The sequence below is a fragment of the Mercenaria mercenaria genome, chromosome 1 (assembly GCF_021730395.1).
Source record: "Mercenaria mercenaria strain notata chromosome 1, MADL_Memer_1, whole genome shotgun sequence".
Taxonomy (NCBI): Eukaryota; Metazoa; Mollusca; class Bivalvia; order Venerida; family Veneridae; genus Mercenaria; species Mercenaria mercenaria.
In genome coordinates, this window is record NC_069361.1 from 8,359,736 (window position 1) to 8,375,535 (window position 15,800).

General features: G+C 35.1%; 2 protein-coding genes across 3 annotated transcripts in view; one reads left to right on the top strand and one right to left on the bottom strand.

Moving 5' to 3' along the window:
* LOC123545048 (uncharacterized) overlaps window positions 1-15,800 on the top strand; it is a 550,315-nt gene that overhangs the window by 106,530 nt on the left and 427,985 nt on the right. The gene's annotated exons all lie outside the window — the stretch shown is intronic.
* LOC123545047 (E3 ubiquitin-protein ligase HECTD1-like) overlaps window positions 1-15,800 on the bottom strand; it is a 64,193-nt gene that overhangs the window by 2,080 nt on the left and 46,313 nt on the right. The window contains exons 21-42 of one of the 2 annotated variants that reach the window (XM_053539044.1): window positions 15,663-15,743; window positions 15,217-15,315; window positions 14,181-14,344; window positions 13,755-13,931; window positions 13,132-13,319; window positions 12,766-12,894; window positions 11,659-11,896; window positions 11,082-11,354; window positions 10,701-10,813; window positions 9,178-9,363; window positions 8,723-8,876; window positions 8,340-8,431; window positions 7,581-7,711; window positions 6,781-6,983; window positions 5,989-6,071; window positions 4,104-4,231; window positions 3,521-3,680; window positions 2,831-3,007; window positions 1,530-2,122; window positions 1,117-1,195; window positions 569-662; window positions 179-329 (exon numbers count right to left, since the gene is read on the bottom strand). In XM_053539044.1, the coding sequence (XP_053395019.1) occupies window positions 179-329; window positions 569-662; window positions 1,117-1,195; window positions 1,530-2,122; window positions 2,831-3,007; window positions 3,521-3,680; window positions 4,104-4,231; window positions 5,989-6,071; window positions 6,781-6,983; window positions 7,581-7,711; window positions 8,340-8,431; window positions 8,723-8,876; window positions 9,178-9,363; window positions 10,701-10,813; window positions 11,082-11,354; window positions 11,659-11,896; window positions 12,766-12,894; window positions 13,132-13,319; window positions 13,755-13,931; window positions 14,181-14,344; window positions 15,217-15,315; window positions 15,663-15,743 (3,693 nt within the window). Of the gene's footprint in view, window positions 1-178; window positions 330-568; window positions 663-1,116; window positions 1,196-1,529; window positions 2,123-2,830; window positions 3,008-3,520; window positions 3,681-4,103; window positions 4,232-5,988; window positions 6,072-6,780; window positions 6,984-7,580; window positions 7,712-8,339; window positions 8,432-8,722; window positions 8,877-9,177; window positions 9,364-10,700; window positions 10,814-11,072; window positions 11,355-11,658; window positions 11,897-12,765; window positions 12,895-13,131; window positions 13,320-13,754; window positions 13,932-14,180; window positions 14,345-15,216; window positions 15,316-15,662; window positions 15,744-15,800 lie in introns of both variants that reach the window. The other variant, XM_053539038.1, reaches the window with a different exon arrangement.

Here is a 15,800-nt window from a genome sequence, read left to right on the forward strand (position 1 = left end):
TCAATATGGATCTATGATCAATCAATTCTAAGGTTAAATCAAAATCTTTTTTCCAACCAATTTATGGAGAAATACATTTTATTCTGCCAGCTCATACTTCCAAAGCGGTCAGGTTCACTATCTTTCTACTTCCAGCTAAACATCAAGTGACATTCGGATCAACACAGAAATAACCTACCTTTCCTTGGTATATCCAAGTTTTGGCTCTGTGTAATTCAGTATATCCTCCTTTGTCCAGCTAGGAGCTTGTTCTCCACATAGTATAGTACCCAGCTCTGTTGGGGAGAAGGAGTGTAACTTCTCCATTGGGAACACTTTGTTAAAGCCAACTGCAAAAAAAAGAAAAAAAAGAAACTAGTCAATATTCGTTTCAGACTGACAATCTGTGTTACATAACTTGTCAAACCACTAAATAACTAACATCAATTATCTCTTTTAAAATGTACAGAAGTAGAATAAATGTGATACTATATATATTTGTATCTAACAGTATTCAGTAACTGTAACTACTGTTACACAAAAACTTCCTATTAATGAAAGGTATCAGTTACTACAGTTTATACTGTACCTCTAAACGCATCCATCTGTCTACGGATACCAGAGTTGAGACAGAGGTCGTATACAAGATCAGTGTATTCTTCAACATTCTGTAATGTCACCTCCTGAGAAATGAATATATACAGTATTACAACATTTTAAATATTCTCAGCATAGATCATAATATAAATACAAGGACTGTCCTCCCCTTACCACTCCCTTCATTAAGTTGTAGAGATAGAAACTGTGAAACTTAAATCCCAGTCGTAAGAAAGATCAATGGCAATAGTTATTTGCTACCAAAAAACCTGGCTAAACTTATGTTACTGAACATGAATTCCTGTATTATGTAACATTTTAATTTCATAGTAATTCAGCTACTGTAAATTCGTTTAATTTCATGGGCATGAAAATTTTGTTGTTTGGGCAAAAACAGTTACTTCATGGCGATAATTTCATGGGTTTCGTCTTTTCAAGATGAAATGAACAGGAATTTTACTTTTTCATTAATCACCTGACAAATATTAATGATTTCACAATATATATATGAGCCTGAAAGATTCAGTAAAGAGTATATACCTCATCTTCCCCATCAGGTTTAAGGTCTATTGCTGTAAAGCCATACTTCTTGGAGGAAGGATTGAACTGGAATGTCAGTCTGAAAATAGAATTGTCAAACATCAACTTATATACGTATCAACTTGTTAAAAATATGATTAAGTCTATAACAAAATCATTTAAACTATTATAATGTCCATAAATTATTTTCACAGACTGGAAATATGTATAACAATGAAAAAGTTGTCAAATTAACATAATAATTACACAATGCAGTAAAACTGTAAAGAAAGAATAAATAAATTTTAAGCTACTTTTCACAATTTCAATACTGCAAAACCATAGAAATGTTAACAGTCTGATCAGGCAACAGGTAAATATTTCACCAACCATTAAATGATCAAAGAATAAATGTATTCAAAAGGTAGTTTTACCCTAAATCTTCAAGGAAGACTCCAGCAGACGGGATCCTGGGATCTGGTAGGGCCAGTTCCTGTAGACATATGTTCTTCTTATCTTCAGACATTGTCTTATCTTTCATTATCCTCTGTTTCTTTGCTGCCAGCTCCCTCAGCTGCTTCAGGAAACCAGACCTGTGTGGATCTATAATATCCATGTCATCTTCCGATAGTATTCCCTCGTACCATGGCGGCACCATTGGCTGGCGAGGCTTCGGGGGATCCAGAATTAATTCCTTATCAATGTCATCTCCAGTGAATATTTCACTTCCTTCACTTGTAACTGATTCTGTCATATTACTGGTTGTCTTAGCAAGAGACTGAGTGTACTGCTGTGTAATATTATGTCCTACTTCACCCATACACATTAACTTCAGGAATGGTACAGATAAAGGAAGGTCTATAAGGCGACTATCTTGTATACATTTTGCTAACAGTATACCAAGGAAGTGAAACAAATTTTCTATTCTGTCCAGATCTGCACAGTCTTGGGGCCAAGGGGCTGGAAAGAGTCCCCCTGATCTCTGAATGTAAAATCCTCTCGGCTTTACACCTTCACCAATATCAACCTGGAGAAAAAAATCAACAATTTTATCATCAACAATTACCTTTAAAATGACTCTCGAATTAATTTCATCTCCCAAAGACTTCATCTACATTCAACAGCACATGAACTAGATATTTAACAATTCTAACCCTGGTCTCAAATCTAATTAAATATGCATATTACTTTCTTCAGTACATGAAAAAAATACAAATCTTTTATTTTTCATTTCATTTTGATAAAACATTTTTATACAAATGACAATATGCCTGGAAAAAAATAGTTTGGGTGAAACTGCTATCAGATCAAGCCATTCAACAAAACTCTAAATTTTCAGACTTCCTTAGATACTGTTACTTACCTGCGTTCAAGATCTGGTAATAACTTATGGACGTCAGTGTGAACTTCACTTTAAGACCAATTAATGAAGTACTACTCAGTTCAAAGCTAGAAACGATTTACAATCAGAATATCCATTTATTTCAATTTTTGCATTAGACGTTTTGACTTCACTAAATTTTATCAAAACATCTAAAAATAATTATTTCCATTCTGTCAATGTTGCTCCATATCTTCACTCGGATACATACCACCTAATCCAAAAGTAAACAGACTGATTTTCACTACTATCTAATTTCTCCTTACATTAACTTTAAGACAAATATAGGAATGTGTAAGTTCAATTTTCACCAAGATACTGCCATGTAAACAGAGATAATGCTTAAATGCTTACATCTCTCTCAATGTCCTCATGGAAGTCATCATCATACAGCCACATGCCAATGTTTGTCTTCTGTAGTTCTGCTGCTACCAGGGCATAGAACTCGAGAGTAGGGCCGAGCCCCGTACCCTCCTCACCATTAAACTCTATCTCCAGTACAGACTTCCTCTGGGCATGGAACTTCAACATCTATATAAGACACAGTGTCACAGGTTAATTGCAGACATCATTTATCATGTTTGACATTGTGGGAATGAAATAACGCCATATCTTTGGTGTTAAACTAGTGAAATAACAGTCTGACATTAACATTGTTTCAAGTAAGGAAGACATCATGTGAACTGACTATAAATGGTGAAGATACTTAAATTCAATATGCAGACACTCCATAATTTAAACTCCTGTCCAGTTGAGATGTCAAAACTGCTGGTGAAAGTGAACCTTCACTTAATAATAAGACCTAGACGCATGCTGCATAAACTTGAATATTTAAGTATTTCTTACTTCATATACTGGTGATCAGGAAGTTTTCAAATGAGTGTTCTTCTTTCAATTTCCTCAATGGAAACAGCAAAAAACATACTATACACTTGGTTTAATGAACACAACCTAGTTTAAGTGTCAAACAAATTTCTACTTCCTAAAAGGCCTATTGTAACAAACTGTAACTCATAGTGCTATTCTAACTGGAAAGTTTATTACCTGTATTGCCCACTCTAATAAGCGTTCTCCTCTTGGAATTTTGACTCTCTCATGTTTAAGACGGCCAACTCTATACTCGCCACCATCATCTCTGCGGGGTACAGGACCTCGATGTCTCTCTAGATGCTGATCTCTCTTACCCTGTAGCCAGACTATTGCCCTGTAATAATATCAACAGTCGAAATAAGAAATCCTGACTACTAGATACAATGTTTGATTTAGAGATGTCTGTCCTCAACAGTAACAATGTTTGTTGGGCATACATGATAAAATCACCAGTCAAAACTGATAGACATCTATATTATACTTATCAAGATATAGGTATCCTCACCTAGACTGTACAAATGGACTACATCAAAGATGGCCTCATTTAATGCATTAGAATTGTAGCGGAGTACTGCAATTTACATTCAGATACAAATTCAGCTCTGACAATCCAGTATTTATATACATGTACACTTTAGCATGTTCTAACTCTAGTCATAAACTGGACTGTGACTGTAATTGTTTAAACAACTTTTGTGTACAAACAGCTCCTATTCCTTTTTATTCACTAACTATTTCATCTATTCAAAGAACATACCTGGAAGTTCCAAAAGCTGTACATGTAAAGTAGAGCTGTCTTGTTTCAAATGTAAACAACATTGGACACCACTTTGTCATACTCTCACACCAGCTAGGCAGGGCATTACTGGCCAGGACAAGTGGATCCTGAAATAAACACAAACTTGATCAGAAAAAAAATATGTGTATACAAAACACATAATTTTTTTAACTGATTGACAATGATATTTCCACAGCCAAAATTGACCAATTTCCAAAGTATATACACTATTGTACATGTATGTCAAAACATATGTAATCTTAATGTATGTTTAAGGTTCTTTCTTGATTTCTCTTTAAATATAAGACAACACCATTGATACTATATATCGCTAAAAAGTTCAAGGGGGGGTGGGGGGGTGGGGGGTTAACAGTAATTTTAAAGATATATTAATTTTGAATTTTATCAGACATCACTTTTTTCCTTTTAAACATAAATTTTGGTTTTATTTGTTGATGAAATATCAAATACCTTCAGGATGTCTAAATTAGCATAAAAGCAACATTTCTATTCAAGAACTTTGTCAAATTTCTGAGAAAACAAGAGCTGTCACTAGTGATGGGCCTACAATCGGCGACAATCGAATAATCGTCGACGTTGCATTCATGAGAGCGATCGCCGACTTCACTTTTCCCTGACCGATTAATTACTTGGCACCCCAAACGGATAATTTAGTTGTTTCTGGCCTTTTCTTTCTGCAACTTACTGTTCTTTGGGGCAATTACGCCAAGGGAAACTACTCTACGTAAAAATGGCTTCCTCCAGAGTCTCAAAAGAAACTGAGTTCATCTGTGATCACCCAGATTTTGGAAGATATATGGCTTTTACAAAATTAAGCTGGGAAAAGCATCAATCTAAACACTTGACATTAGTATGGCAGTATGCATAGCATGCTGTAAGACTCACACAAGCATATTAGCAAAGGTGTTTTCAATTTTTGATTTTGTGGGATTGAAATCATAGAATTAATAAATCCTTGATACTTTTTTGCTCCATATGATTTTAATTTGATAACACAATATATCACTGGATAAGAGTCTCTGGTGAAATTGAGACCAGTACCTGATTTGAAGTTTACTATCTTCACAAATATTTTACTTTTATGCTGTTAACTTACTTATGTTTATGAAGGGATACAATAGAAATAGGATATTTGGTGTCTGTGTGGTTCATTTCTTAAATAATGACATAAAACATACACTGCGAGATGAACTTATAAATATGCAACTAGAGTAACCGATTATCCGATTATATCCGATTAATCGAATGGGTTGGCTTGTCCGATTATGCCGATTAATCGGTTGGCAAATCTAACTGATTTGCCCATCACTAGCGCTGTCACTAATGGTGACAAATGCACCCGCAGCGCCTTGAACTTTGACCTGGTGACCTTGACCTTTGACCTGGTGACCCCAAAGTCAATAGGGGTCGTGTACTCAATAAGTACTATTAGCATGTGAAGTCTGAAGGTCCTGGGTGCAGTGGTTCGCGAGTAAAGTGCCTTCATGCAAAAAGTTAACATTGCAAAGTTAACGTTGCAAAGTTAACGTTGTGACGAACTAACGGACGGACAGTTGAAACCTAATATGCCTCCTTTCGGGGGCATAAAAAACCCAAACAACTGACAGATTTTTAAAACAATTTTAGCCTTCAAATTGACATTCTCAAAGATATTTTAAATTTTTATTAACTCTATTAACACCATCAGAGACATTTTGAATGTTGTACAATTTATTAATAGGATCTTGCAAAAAAATGATGCTATACACCAAAAACCCTGTTACCACTGCTAGTGTTCCTACTCTAATCTAAAATAGTTATTTATCACTTTTACAGTGCACCAGAAAGTTGGAAGTGAGCTTACCTTAGTTTGTTGAACTAATTTATTTGTCGCCTTCTTACTGACAAATTCCTCTACACTCATGTTGAGAGACATGTCCATATTGTCTGGAAAAGAAAACATGTAACACCATCAGAGGCATCATTTGTACTTAATTATACAATACAAATCATCTTTTCTTCAAGTACAGCATCAAAGCTGGTTTCGATCTCTTGGCTGTTAACTTCTGTTATCTGCCTGTTAATGTTAAATCATTTAATTTTGTAGGCATGAAATTTCGTGGTTTTGGTCAAAATGGCAATTTCGTGGGGATATGAATTGGTGGATTTCAACTTTTGAACATAGAATGAATGGGCATTTTACTTGTGCGTTGGAATTAAACTTCGCGGATTGACTGAACCATATGAGCCGTGCCATGAGAAAACCAACATAGTGGGTTTGCGACCAGCATGGATCCAGACCAGCCTGCGCATCCGAGCAGTCTGGTCAGGATCCATGCTGTTCGCTTTCAAAGCCTATTGGAATTAGAGAAACTGTTAGCGGACAGCATGGATCCTGACCAGACTGCACAGATGCGCAGGCTGGTCTGGATCCATCCTGGTCGCAAAGCCACTATGTTGATTTTCTCATGGCGCGGCTCAATTATTAATGATTTTGCAGTATCTGAAGCATGAAATCCTCTCATTTATTATTTCTGCCTGGTATTTGAAACATTGTCTTGAGTAAACCATAGAACATTACTCCCTAACACAAATTTTCTGTCAATATTTTTGACAACAGCTGTACAATGTAAGGTAGAGTAGTATAGTTATTTACCATATTTGTTGTTGCCTACACCCTGTTCCATGGACAGGGCATACAATCTCTGCAGAAGCTTGAGTACATGATCTACTGTACAGGCCATAGGATCGTTGCTTCTCGGTGTTTCCCATTCATTCAGTATCTGTATTGTACCAGTAGATTCCTTCATATTCAACTCCGATTTGGTTTCCCCGTCCTTCAACTCTCTGTACATTATACTGAAATCAAACATCAAACTTGTTCATTCAATAAAGAAAATAAAAGTCGATTTCTATATTGGATCTTGTTTACATGGTTCAAACAAAACATCTGAGATAAATTCAAGTACTAACTTTTAGATGACTTTTCAAACACCTTTTTTCAAGGACTATTTTTCTCGAAACAAGCAGTTCAAGCGCAGAAGGTTTTTTTCTATTTTTAGCTCTGACAGCCGCTAGAAGTGGCTAATTAAAACCATTGCATAAACATGAGAGAGGTCTATACAAGGATGATATAGAATAAGTTTGGTGAAGATGCATCAAGTGGTTAAAAGGTTTTCTCTGTTTTTAGCTCTGAAAGCTGTTGTAAGGGTTCAAGCCATATCATTTTAACAAATCTGTGAGAGATCCATACAAAAATGCTACAGAGCAAGTTTGCTGAAAATGCATAAAATGGTCCATGAGAAGTAAAAATGCTGAAACAGGATGATGGACATTGGCACATCAGCATATATTAACAGCTCTACTGAATAAAGTTCAGGTGAGTCAAAAAGTACAAAACTTACTTTGGTTTTTCGAGTGTTTCAAGGACATTTTAAGAGTCAGCTAAGATCTTACGTGTAAGTTGGTTCCCAAATTCGTTTCAGCCTCTCATTTCTATTTGCTGTGGAACCAGTTACCAGTAATTGTTGGATAAATCTAAATATACATGCATGGTCGTCCACTAGAGGCAGATCTTCATCAACAACCTGCAAGTACATGATAACATGGTCTACATATCTCACTTGTAATTTTATTTATCTGAAATCTAATTATCATCAAACTGGTTTCAAAAAAACTCCTGTTTAACTCCTTATCTACAATGTTCTTTTATCATCTCATTTTATGTTCAGTCACCATGTTCAAATCGAAGTTTCTGCTACCTACTAGTCTTCTAAATCTGCTATCTACTAGTCTTCTAAGTCTGCTATCTACTAGTCTGTTTGATCCACCTTTTCCATAACAAGTTTTTCCTTAATTTCTCATTATAGTTATTCTGGACACCAAAAAGTTATTTTTGTTGGCATAAAAGCAACACTTCAATGCAAAAACATAAGGGGAAAAAACTGGCCTAAAACTTTAACAAATTTTTGTAAAGATCCTATTAACACCAAAAGAGACCTTTGAAATAATATACAGCACTTCACAAGAAACCATTACAGATTTTGGTGAATCCAACAGTAGGTACAGACTGCTCTTAATCCACCATTTGCAAATAATGCTTCTATTAAGAATATGTCATTTACAAACGGAATTACAATGGAATTAAAAACGATTAGTGGCTTATTGTTTGATCTCTTTCTTCAATAAGAAATGAACATAAAATAAGAGTTATACCCCTGGAAGTGACATGGGTGTTTTCAGATAGAGGACGATCCTTGGCTGTTCTGATTGTTCCTTCTCCTGTTTCACAGCTTCCTCACCAGTTCCTAACATTATTGTAAAAATGTATTCTATCAGTACATCAACAACAACAATAATCTGCAACAACTGTTCATAATTCGTCACAGGAAATAACATTTGCCATTTCTCACGGTCTACTGCTTGTTTGCCTCTGTTAGGTTTTAACTTATACTAACACAAAATTTATAGGTGTACATTAAAATTAAACAAAAATTTCAACAAATTTTTCTCATGGCAACAATTAAATCCTATATGGCATAACAGTTAGGAATAGTTCAATTATTCAGGAAAGAAGTTCTAAAGATGTAGATATGCACCTGGAGGTGGGATTTCGACATCCTGTGTCTGGTTCACATTTGTACGTCCTGGCCGGGGATCAAATGCGGGTATGAGAGCAGAGAACTGTCTCTTCAGTACAAACTCATCATCCCATGTCTTCTTCCTTTCTCTACTTAAATCTACCTCATCATCCTACAAAAACACTTGTACATTAATACAATAATCATAGCATCTACAGATTTTAAATTTATAACAGTATTTCATAATGGCCTAAGTTAGTCTGTTAACCTAACACTTTACAGAGACTTCTCCAGAACCACTCAGAAACTTACAACTTGCCAACATAAAACAACAAAGAGAGATGAATGAATTTCAGTCAAAGAGGAACATTTTTCCTCCCAACTGGTTTTTCACACAACTTCCCTACTAAGTTACCAAGCAGGGCAACATCCTCTTAACTTTAGTCCTGTTATAAATCATGTACAGTACTCACCACAGTAAGAACATCATCATACATGTCATCATCTTCATTCTCATCATCATTTTCATCATCGTCATCATCTGGCTCTGGTAATTCATCATCATCTTCCAGATCTGTCAGCAGAGATGTTGGACGGCATGTTTCAAGGAATTCATTGTCACTCTCACTCGATGTTGATGTTAAACTTCTCGTTAATGCCTGAAAGTACACATAAATCCATTTGTTTTTTTAATTTTTCTCTAATTTTCTAAGATCTACAAATAAAGATGATACAATTTTTTTAAACAGATATAAACTAGTATCAATCTAAAGCAAACCATGAAGCAAAGAATACATACCGTATTTTGGTGCGCATAGGTCGCACTTTTTCTACCCATTTTGCTGCCTGAAAAAGTTCCTGCGACCTATATGACAGAACATTGCCAGCAGTTATTTTTTCGGGCCAATTTTTCTGACCGCAGCTCTCGCAAAATTACATGTATCTGTTACGAACGAACAAAATGGATAAAAAATATCAATATCGGCGGCTTTTCAACGAATAGTGGTTACTTTCAATAAAATATATTGTAAATAACCCATACAGACTATTAAAATTACGAATGACTTTAATTCAAAGATGTTTTTGCAGTCTGAATTACGTTTGTTTCTACTTTCGTTTTACTGGACGCCACTGACATGTACTCCGGGTTGGATAAAATCCGGACAGATCCGTCCTCCATTCCAAACATTGTTTATACTAATTCTTAGCGTATTAAAAAACTTGAAAGATAATTTTTTACTTTTGATTTTTAAATAAAAGAAAAAAATTCAAAAAGAGGTATTTTGTTAATCTTTTTACTCAGAATCAAAAGAACGCAGTTAATTACATGACACGGAAAGGTGTTATAATTGCTGTGCAAACAATTCACACTTTAACTTGCATGATAACAGAATGTAAACGCAAACAGTCTGCTGCCAATTAGTGTCAAAAAGCCGCTTTTCTTTGATGTAGTCTGTTACCGATACTTCTGTTGGTACGAAACGGTTGGGAACGAAAATAACACTGTCCAATTTCCATCAATCAGGTTCTGATAATAATTCAGTCCACGGCATCAATATGGCCGCCACCATAACTTTTTTTGCCGGTAAATATTAAATATTGCTGGGGGAAAATCCGAAATTTAACTGCGACTAATACGCTAGAAGTTAAATTTTCCGACCATTTCCAGAGCAAAAATTAGATGCGGACTATACATTACCGCGACCTATACACACCAAAATACGGTTTTACATATCACCATATGAACATTCTCACCCTTCCCACTACATTAACAGAGAACAAGAAAAAACCTTTTAAGATTTTAGTTTTGTTTTCAAAGTGATAAATCCATAACGTTATACATTTACATTGAAAAACTTATTAAACTATAAATCCAACTTCTAATGAAGAAATGTCAGCAATCAAAATACTATGTCAGGGCTTTATGGGGGTATATGATAATTTATTCTGGGTAACATTTGGAAGTGCTTTTAACATTTGATTCTATGATGCTTACCTGACTTAAGGACGTAACATTAGCCATAGTCTGTGTTGTTGTCAGGGTATTTGATGTATTGGTCAGAGATGTTGTCAAATTTGGAAAACTCTGGGCAGCTGACAACAGGGTATCTGCAGAAATATAAGTTCATCTTCAATAATGTGAACCAAATACTTTCTAGCAACTATTCTCAGATTATTTTCCGAAGTTCACAGCACTAATTTATTTAGGCATATGTAAAAAAAACATGTATCTGTAGATGTACAAAACTAAAGTAAAATCTATTGTGTCTTAGAAATGAGAAAAATAAGAAAGAAGGAACTTGTTGCTAATATAAACACTTAAAAGTGATACAATGCTTTTAAAGTAAAGTATTTAAATGAAGCTTACTGCACAAACCTGTCCAATCACTGGGTGAGTTAGGTGGTAACAATCTTGCCAGACTGATCGCATTGTTACTCCTCAACATGTTGTTTCCTGCATTTCTTCTTGCTACTGCAGCAAATGTTTCCAAGAGACTCATAGACTGCTCCATACTGGCTGGCAGGTTTGGTACACTCACAGACATTGGGTTAGTAGGAGAGGTACGAGTTTGAGCGTCAGTTTTACTCGCATTTACTTGATTGGTCCTCTCAACAACTTTTACCTCTGCTTTGGCTTCTGCTGTAGCACCTGTATTACCAAATGTTAAAGTTCACTGTCAATGCTATACAAATTATATTTCTTTAAGGCAACACTTCTCTGTTTTTCCATTACCTTTCCCCTTAGAAATTCAGTTCATCCTTTTTCTACTTCATCATAGAACATGGCAGTAAAACAGTTATCACTTTACGTCTTAAAGACTGACTTACTTCAAAAATGTTTTGAAGTTGGCTAATCAAGAAATAAATTCAAAATTATATAACTATGGAAGTAGCTAATAATCAATTTTCTAAATTTGTGACAATTTGAATTTATAACATTTAGCTTCATTGACCTTCATTTTTGACTTCAACTCCAGCCAGCTCCTGTTCCTGGGGTGGTTCAGCTTGTCTCACTTTGGCACCATCACCCTGGGCATGAACAAGGACTGTGGGCTCTGCAGGCTGGGATGGCTCCTCTTGTAAGCTGTTGTTGTCAAGGTCAAGTTCATCATCTACTGTCTGTAATGTGACCTTCACTCCAGCATCTGAGGTTGCCAAGTTCATCATGCTTTCAGCCAAATTCTCAGCCACCTGCAAAAGAAAACTTTCATTATCAGTAAAAGTAAAGTAAAGTTTATTGGGTGAAACTTCAAGTTTCAAAACAATAGCTTTTAATTATAGTAATGAATTAACATGAACCTCACAAAGACCTTATAATTTTCCAAGTACAAAAGGCCCAGAATTCCGACAAAATGTAAGTGAGAGTTATAGTTCCTGGCTTTCAGTTTTACTTTCTCATCCACTGATGATAATCAAAGAGTACAAAATTTTTCAAAACCATAGTTCTCATAGGTTTTCAAGGAAAGTGGACATAGTCAAGGCTAGAAATTCCGATTTTTAAATACAATGCCAAAATTCTGACAAAATGATGCATCTAGAGTTATGGTTCTTGGCTGAGATATTCATCTATTGATAATCCACTAGCGTACAAAGTTTTAAAGCCATAGCTCTTACAATCCTCAAGAAAATAGGACATCCACAAAAATTTTAACAAAGAAATTACTTTTTTCTAATTACAAGAAGGGCAATTATTCTGACAAAATGCATGCAATAGTAACCCTTATGGTTCTTAGTCTACTTCCTCACCTATGATGGTATACAAGTGTACAAAGGTTCAAAGCTACAGCTATTTTACTTTTAAAGAAAAAGTAGACTTAGAAATTTTAACAAATGTCAATGATGACGATCAAGTGATGATAATACCTCATAATTTTTTTAAATAAGATGAGCTAAAAATGTTGCAAAAGAAAAGCGCAGTAACATTTGTTTTGCAAATATAAAGTAAAAACAATAAACACAACTAATATTGCCCTGTCCAAGTTCTTACCCATATAAATTAACATAAGATGTCAACCATTTTAAAATGAAATATATCTTGACAGTACAGAGAGAATACTTACAGATTTGACAGTTTGTGTAAGATTATCAGCTGAGGCAGCTTGTTCTGTGGCTGCTACAGACGGTTTATTATCATTTACTTCATTCAGGCTTGGAGTAGAACTGCTTTTTCTGCTTGTCAGTACACTCATCTACAATATATCACCTCAAAATTGTCAAAACATTATTATACCCATATAAAAACATGCGTTCTTGTAGCAATCTGTTTCTATGTTTAATGCTGGTATGTGAAGCAACTTGAAAAGCACTTACATTAAAAGTTAATAAATTCCAAACAAATACATGAAGAAAGATATTTACCAAAACTTGATAAAAGACCCTAAATAATTTTAAGTACAAATTCATCAGAATATTAAGAGCTGACTCACCTTTGTTTTATCTCCAACAGCTGAGGTAACTTTGACCTTGACACCACCAACTGCTCCTTGCTCTACTTTAGGAAGGGGCTTCAACCTTTCTGGGTCATGTGACGCAGCCAGCTGAAGATCATACTTGCCTTCAGCACCCATACGGTACGAGTTTGAACCTCCTGAATCCCAGGTTACATCTATCCAACCTTAAATAGAAACAGATTTCTGAACTGTAAATAATTATATAAATATAAAGTGAAACTATTAATCAATATATTCTATTTGAACAATTCTTTTTTAAATCTGTAATCTACTTTCCACTCTAGTCTTATCACTGATAAAGTTTATTTTGAGTGAAAAATCTACAGAAAACACAGGAAAAAGAAAAATTTCAACAAAAACAAGTACTGTTTTAACTAGCTTGTTTGCAACTTGACGCTTACGTAATATTCCTAGTGGACTGGAAGAAAGAACACTTTAATGGAAGGTCACGACACTACCATGGGTAAGTCTGGCATGAGCAACCAATCATTCATCAGCAATAACAGATTTCCTCTTGTTTGAAAGCATAATCAGACGAATAATAAATAATATCAAATAACGATGTAATTTATTTCTTCTTTAAGGCATATAAATAGTACCATTATGAAGTTCTCCTGAGACAGTTCCCTCCCCTGGTGGGTTCCCATCCTGATCTCTCCATTTCCAGTCCATGCCTCGTATGACCCGGGCACCAGGTGACATCTGTTTTAAAACATGTGTTCTGATATATCTCCTCTGTCTCCTTAACACAGCTTCCGCTTCCTTTGCTGCCTTACCTGTAATTGGAAACATTGGACAATATACAGGACATGCTTTCTAATACCTGCCACTAATGCCTCTTGTTTACTTCTAAAGACTCAATGGAAACTGAAAAAGACACACTGGACAAATACGGTGAACCATTCATCTCTCTGTTAGTAAGGAAGTCTTGAAAAGAAATTCGAAAGTTCAACATAGCATTACATATTTACTCTGTAAAATTATATGCAATATTCTACCTTAGGATTTTTCATAAGAGAGCCTACCTAAATCATCACAAACACCTGTCACTGTGCCATATATCTCAAACCCTGACAGGGACAGGTAGTGTGTCTGTCCACTTGCATTCTTGCCATTCTGTTGAAGTCTGATGTGGCGCCAGCCCTGAGCCTCTTCTTTTGGAGGGACGAGTGGCCAAGAACCTGTGGACCTGTGTTATAATATTTCATCATTGGCTTATTAACAACACTAAGCTCTGTCAATTTCTTTCTTTTAACAAGAGCACCACCTTGTGGGTGCAGACACTCATCTGATTTTTTTGTCTCTGTATAATAGAAATATTGTCCTATCCAAAAGAGGCCACAATTCTTGCAAAAGCAATGTAGAGTTATTGTACTTGCTGTGCCGAGTCACCTTTTAATGTTGAATAACTGCTCCAAGTTTTAAAGCAATAGCTCTGACCGTTATGGAGAAAAGTTGACCTAAATGCAAAACTTAATCAAGAAATCCAATATTTTCTAAGTCCAAAAGGGGCCATAATTCTTGCAAAAAGCAGGATAGAGTTAAGTATCTTGCTGTACAGAGTCAGCTATTGATGGTGAATAAGTTTTAAAGCAATAGCTTTGATATTTAGGAGAAAACTTTATCTAAACATAAAACTTAACCAAGAAATCTGATATTTTCTAAGTCCAAAAGGGGCCATAATTCTTGCAAAAAGAAGGATGGAGTTATGGTTTTTGCTGTACAGAGTCAGCTATTGATGGTGAATAAGTGTTGCAAGTTTTAAAGCAATAGCTTTGATATTTAGGAGAAAAGCTGACCTAAACATAAAACTTAACCAGGCAACGCTGATGCCGACACAGACTACGATCAAGTGATGACAATAACTCTTCATTTTTCCCCCCAAAAAAATCAGCTGAGCTAAAAATGAAAGTGATACATAAATATTATGTTACCTATTATGTCTAATTTTTCATATTGCCTTAAATGCTTAGTACCAAGATCTCTTGCACTATTTTACTAAAACCTCTTACAGAAAACTGTATTGACTTATGGAATTTGGAATAAAGAGAGAAAACCTACCCTGGATCATTAAGTGAAGTATCATTCTTATGATCAAAAAGTGTTGTCCACGTCTGACCATCCTTGGAAACTTGGAGTTGCCAGTTCCTTAGTGCTGACCTAAAACAGATTTGACATCATCATCATCTGGCATCAGTTATCACACTAATACTTGTTTCTCCCACACCAACTTTTGTTACTTAATTTAGACTGTTGCTGTAATAGCAAACTTTTAATGTTAAAGGAAAATTCATCAGCCAATGCTGAATTGTTGAAAACAAAAACTGAAGGATGACTTATATATACATCAATTGCCTGAATAATTGTGGCTAAACATGCCTAAAATTATTATTAGTTTTGAAGGATTTTTTACCTATAACTTTTCCTTTTCAAATTTACCTATCAAATTTCTTTTGAATAAGTTAATGTTTTTCTAAGATTAATAATCAAAGCTTGTATAATCTTACCTTCCATATCCTCTTGCATGTCTGAGAGTGTATGTTGATGGTAGAATCCATACACCTAGATCTATAGCAAACCATGCTTTCCTGTAAAACACAATTTCTTTACTACAACAGTAAAATACTAGAGAGCACAGACATACT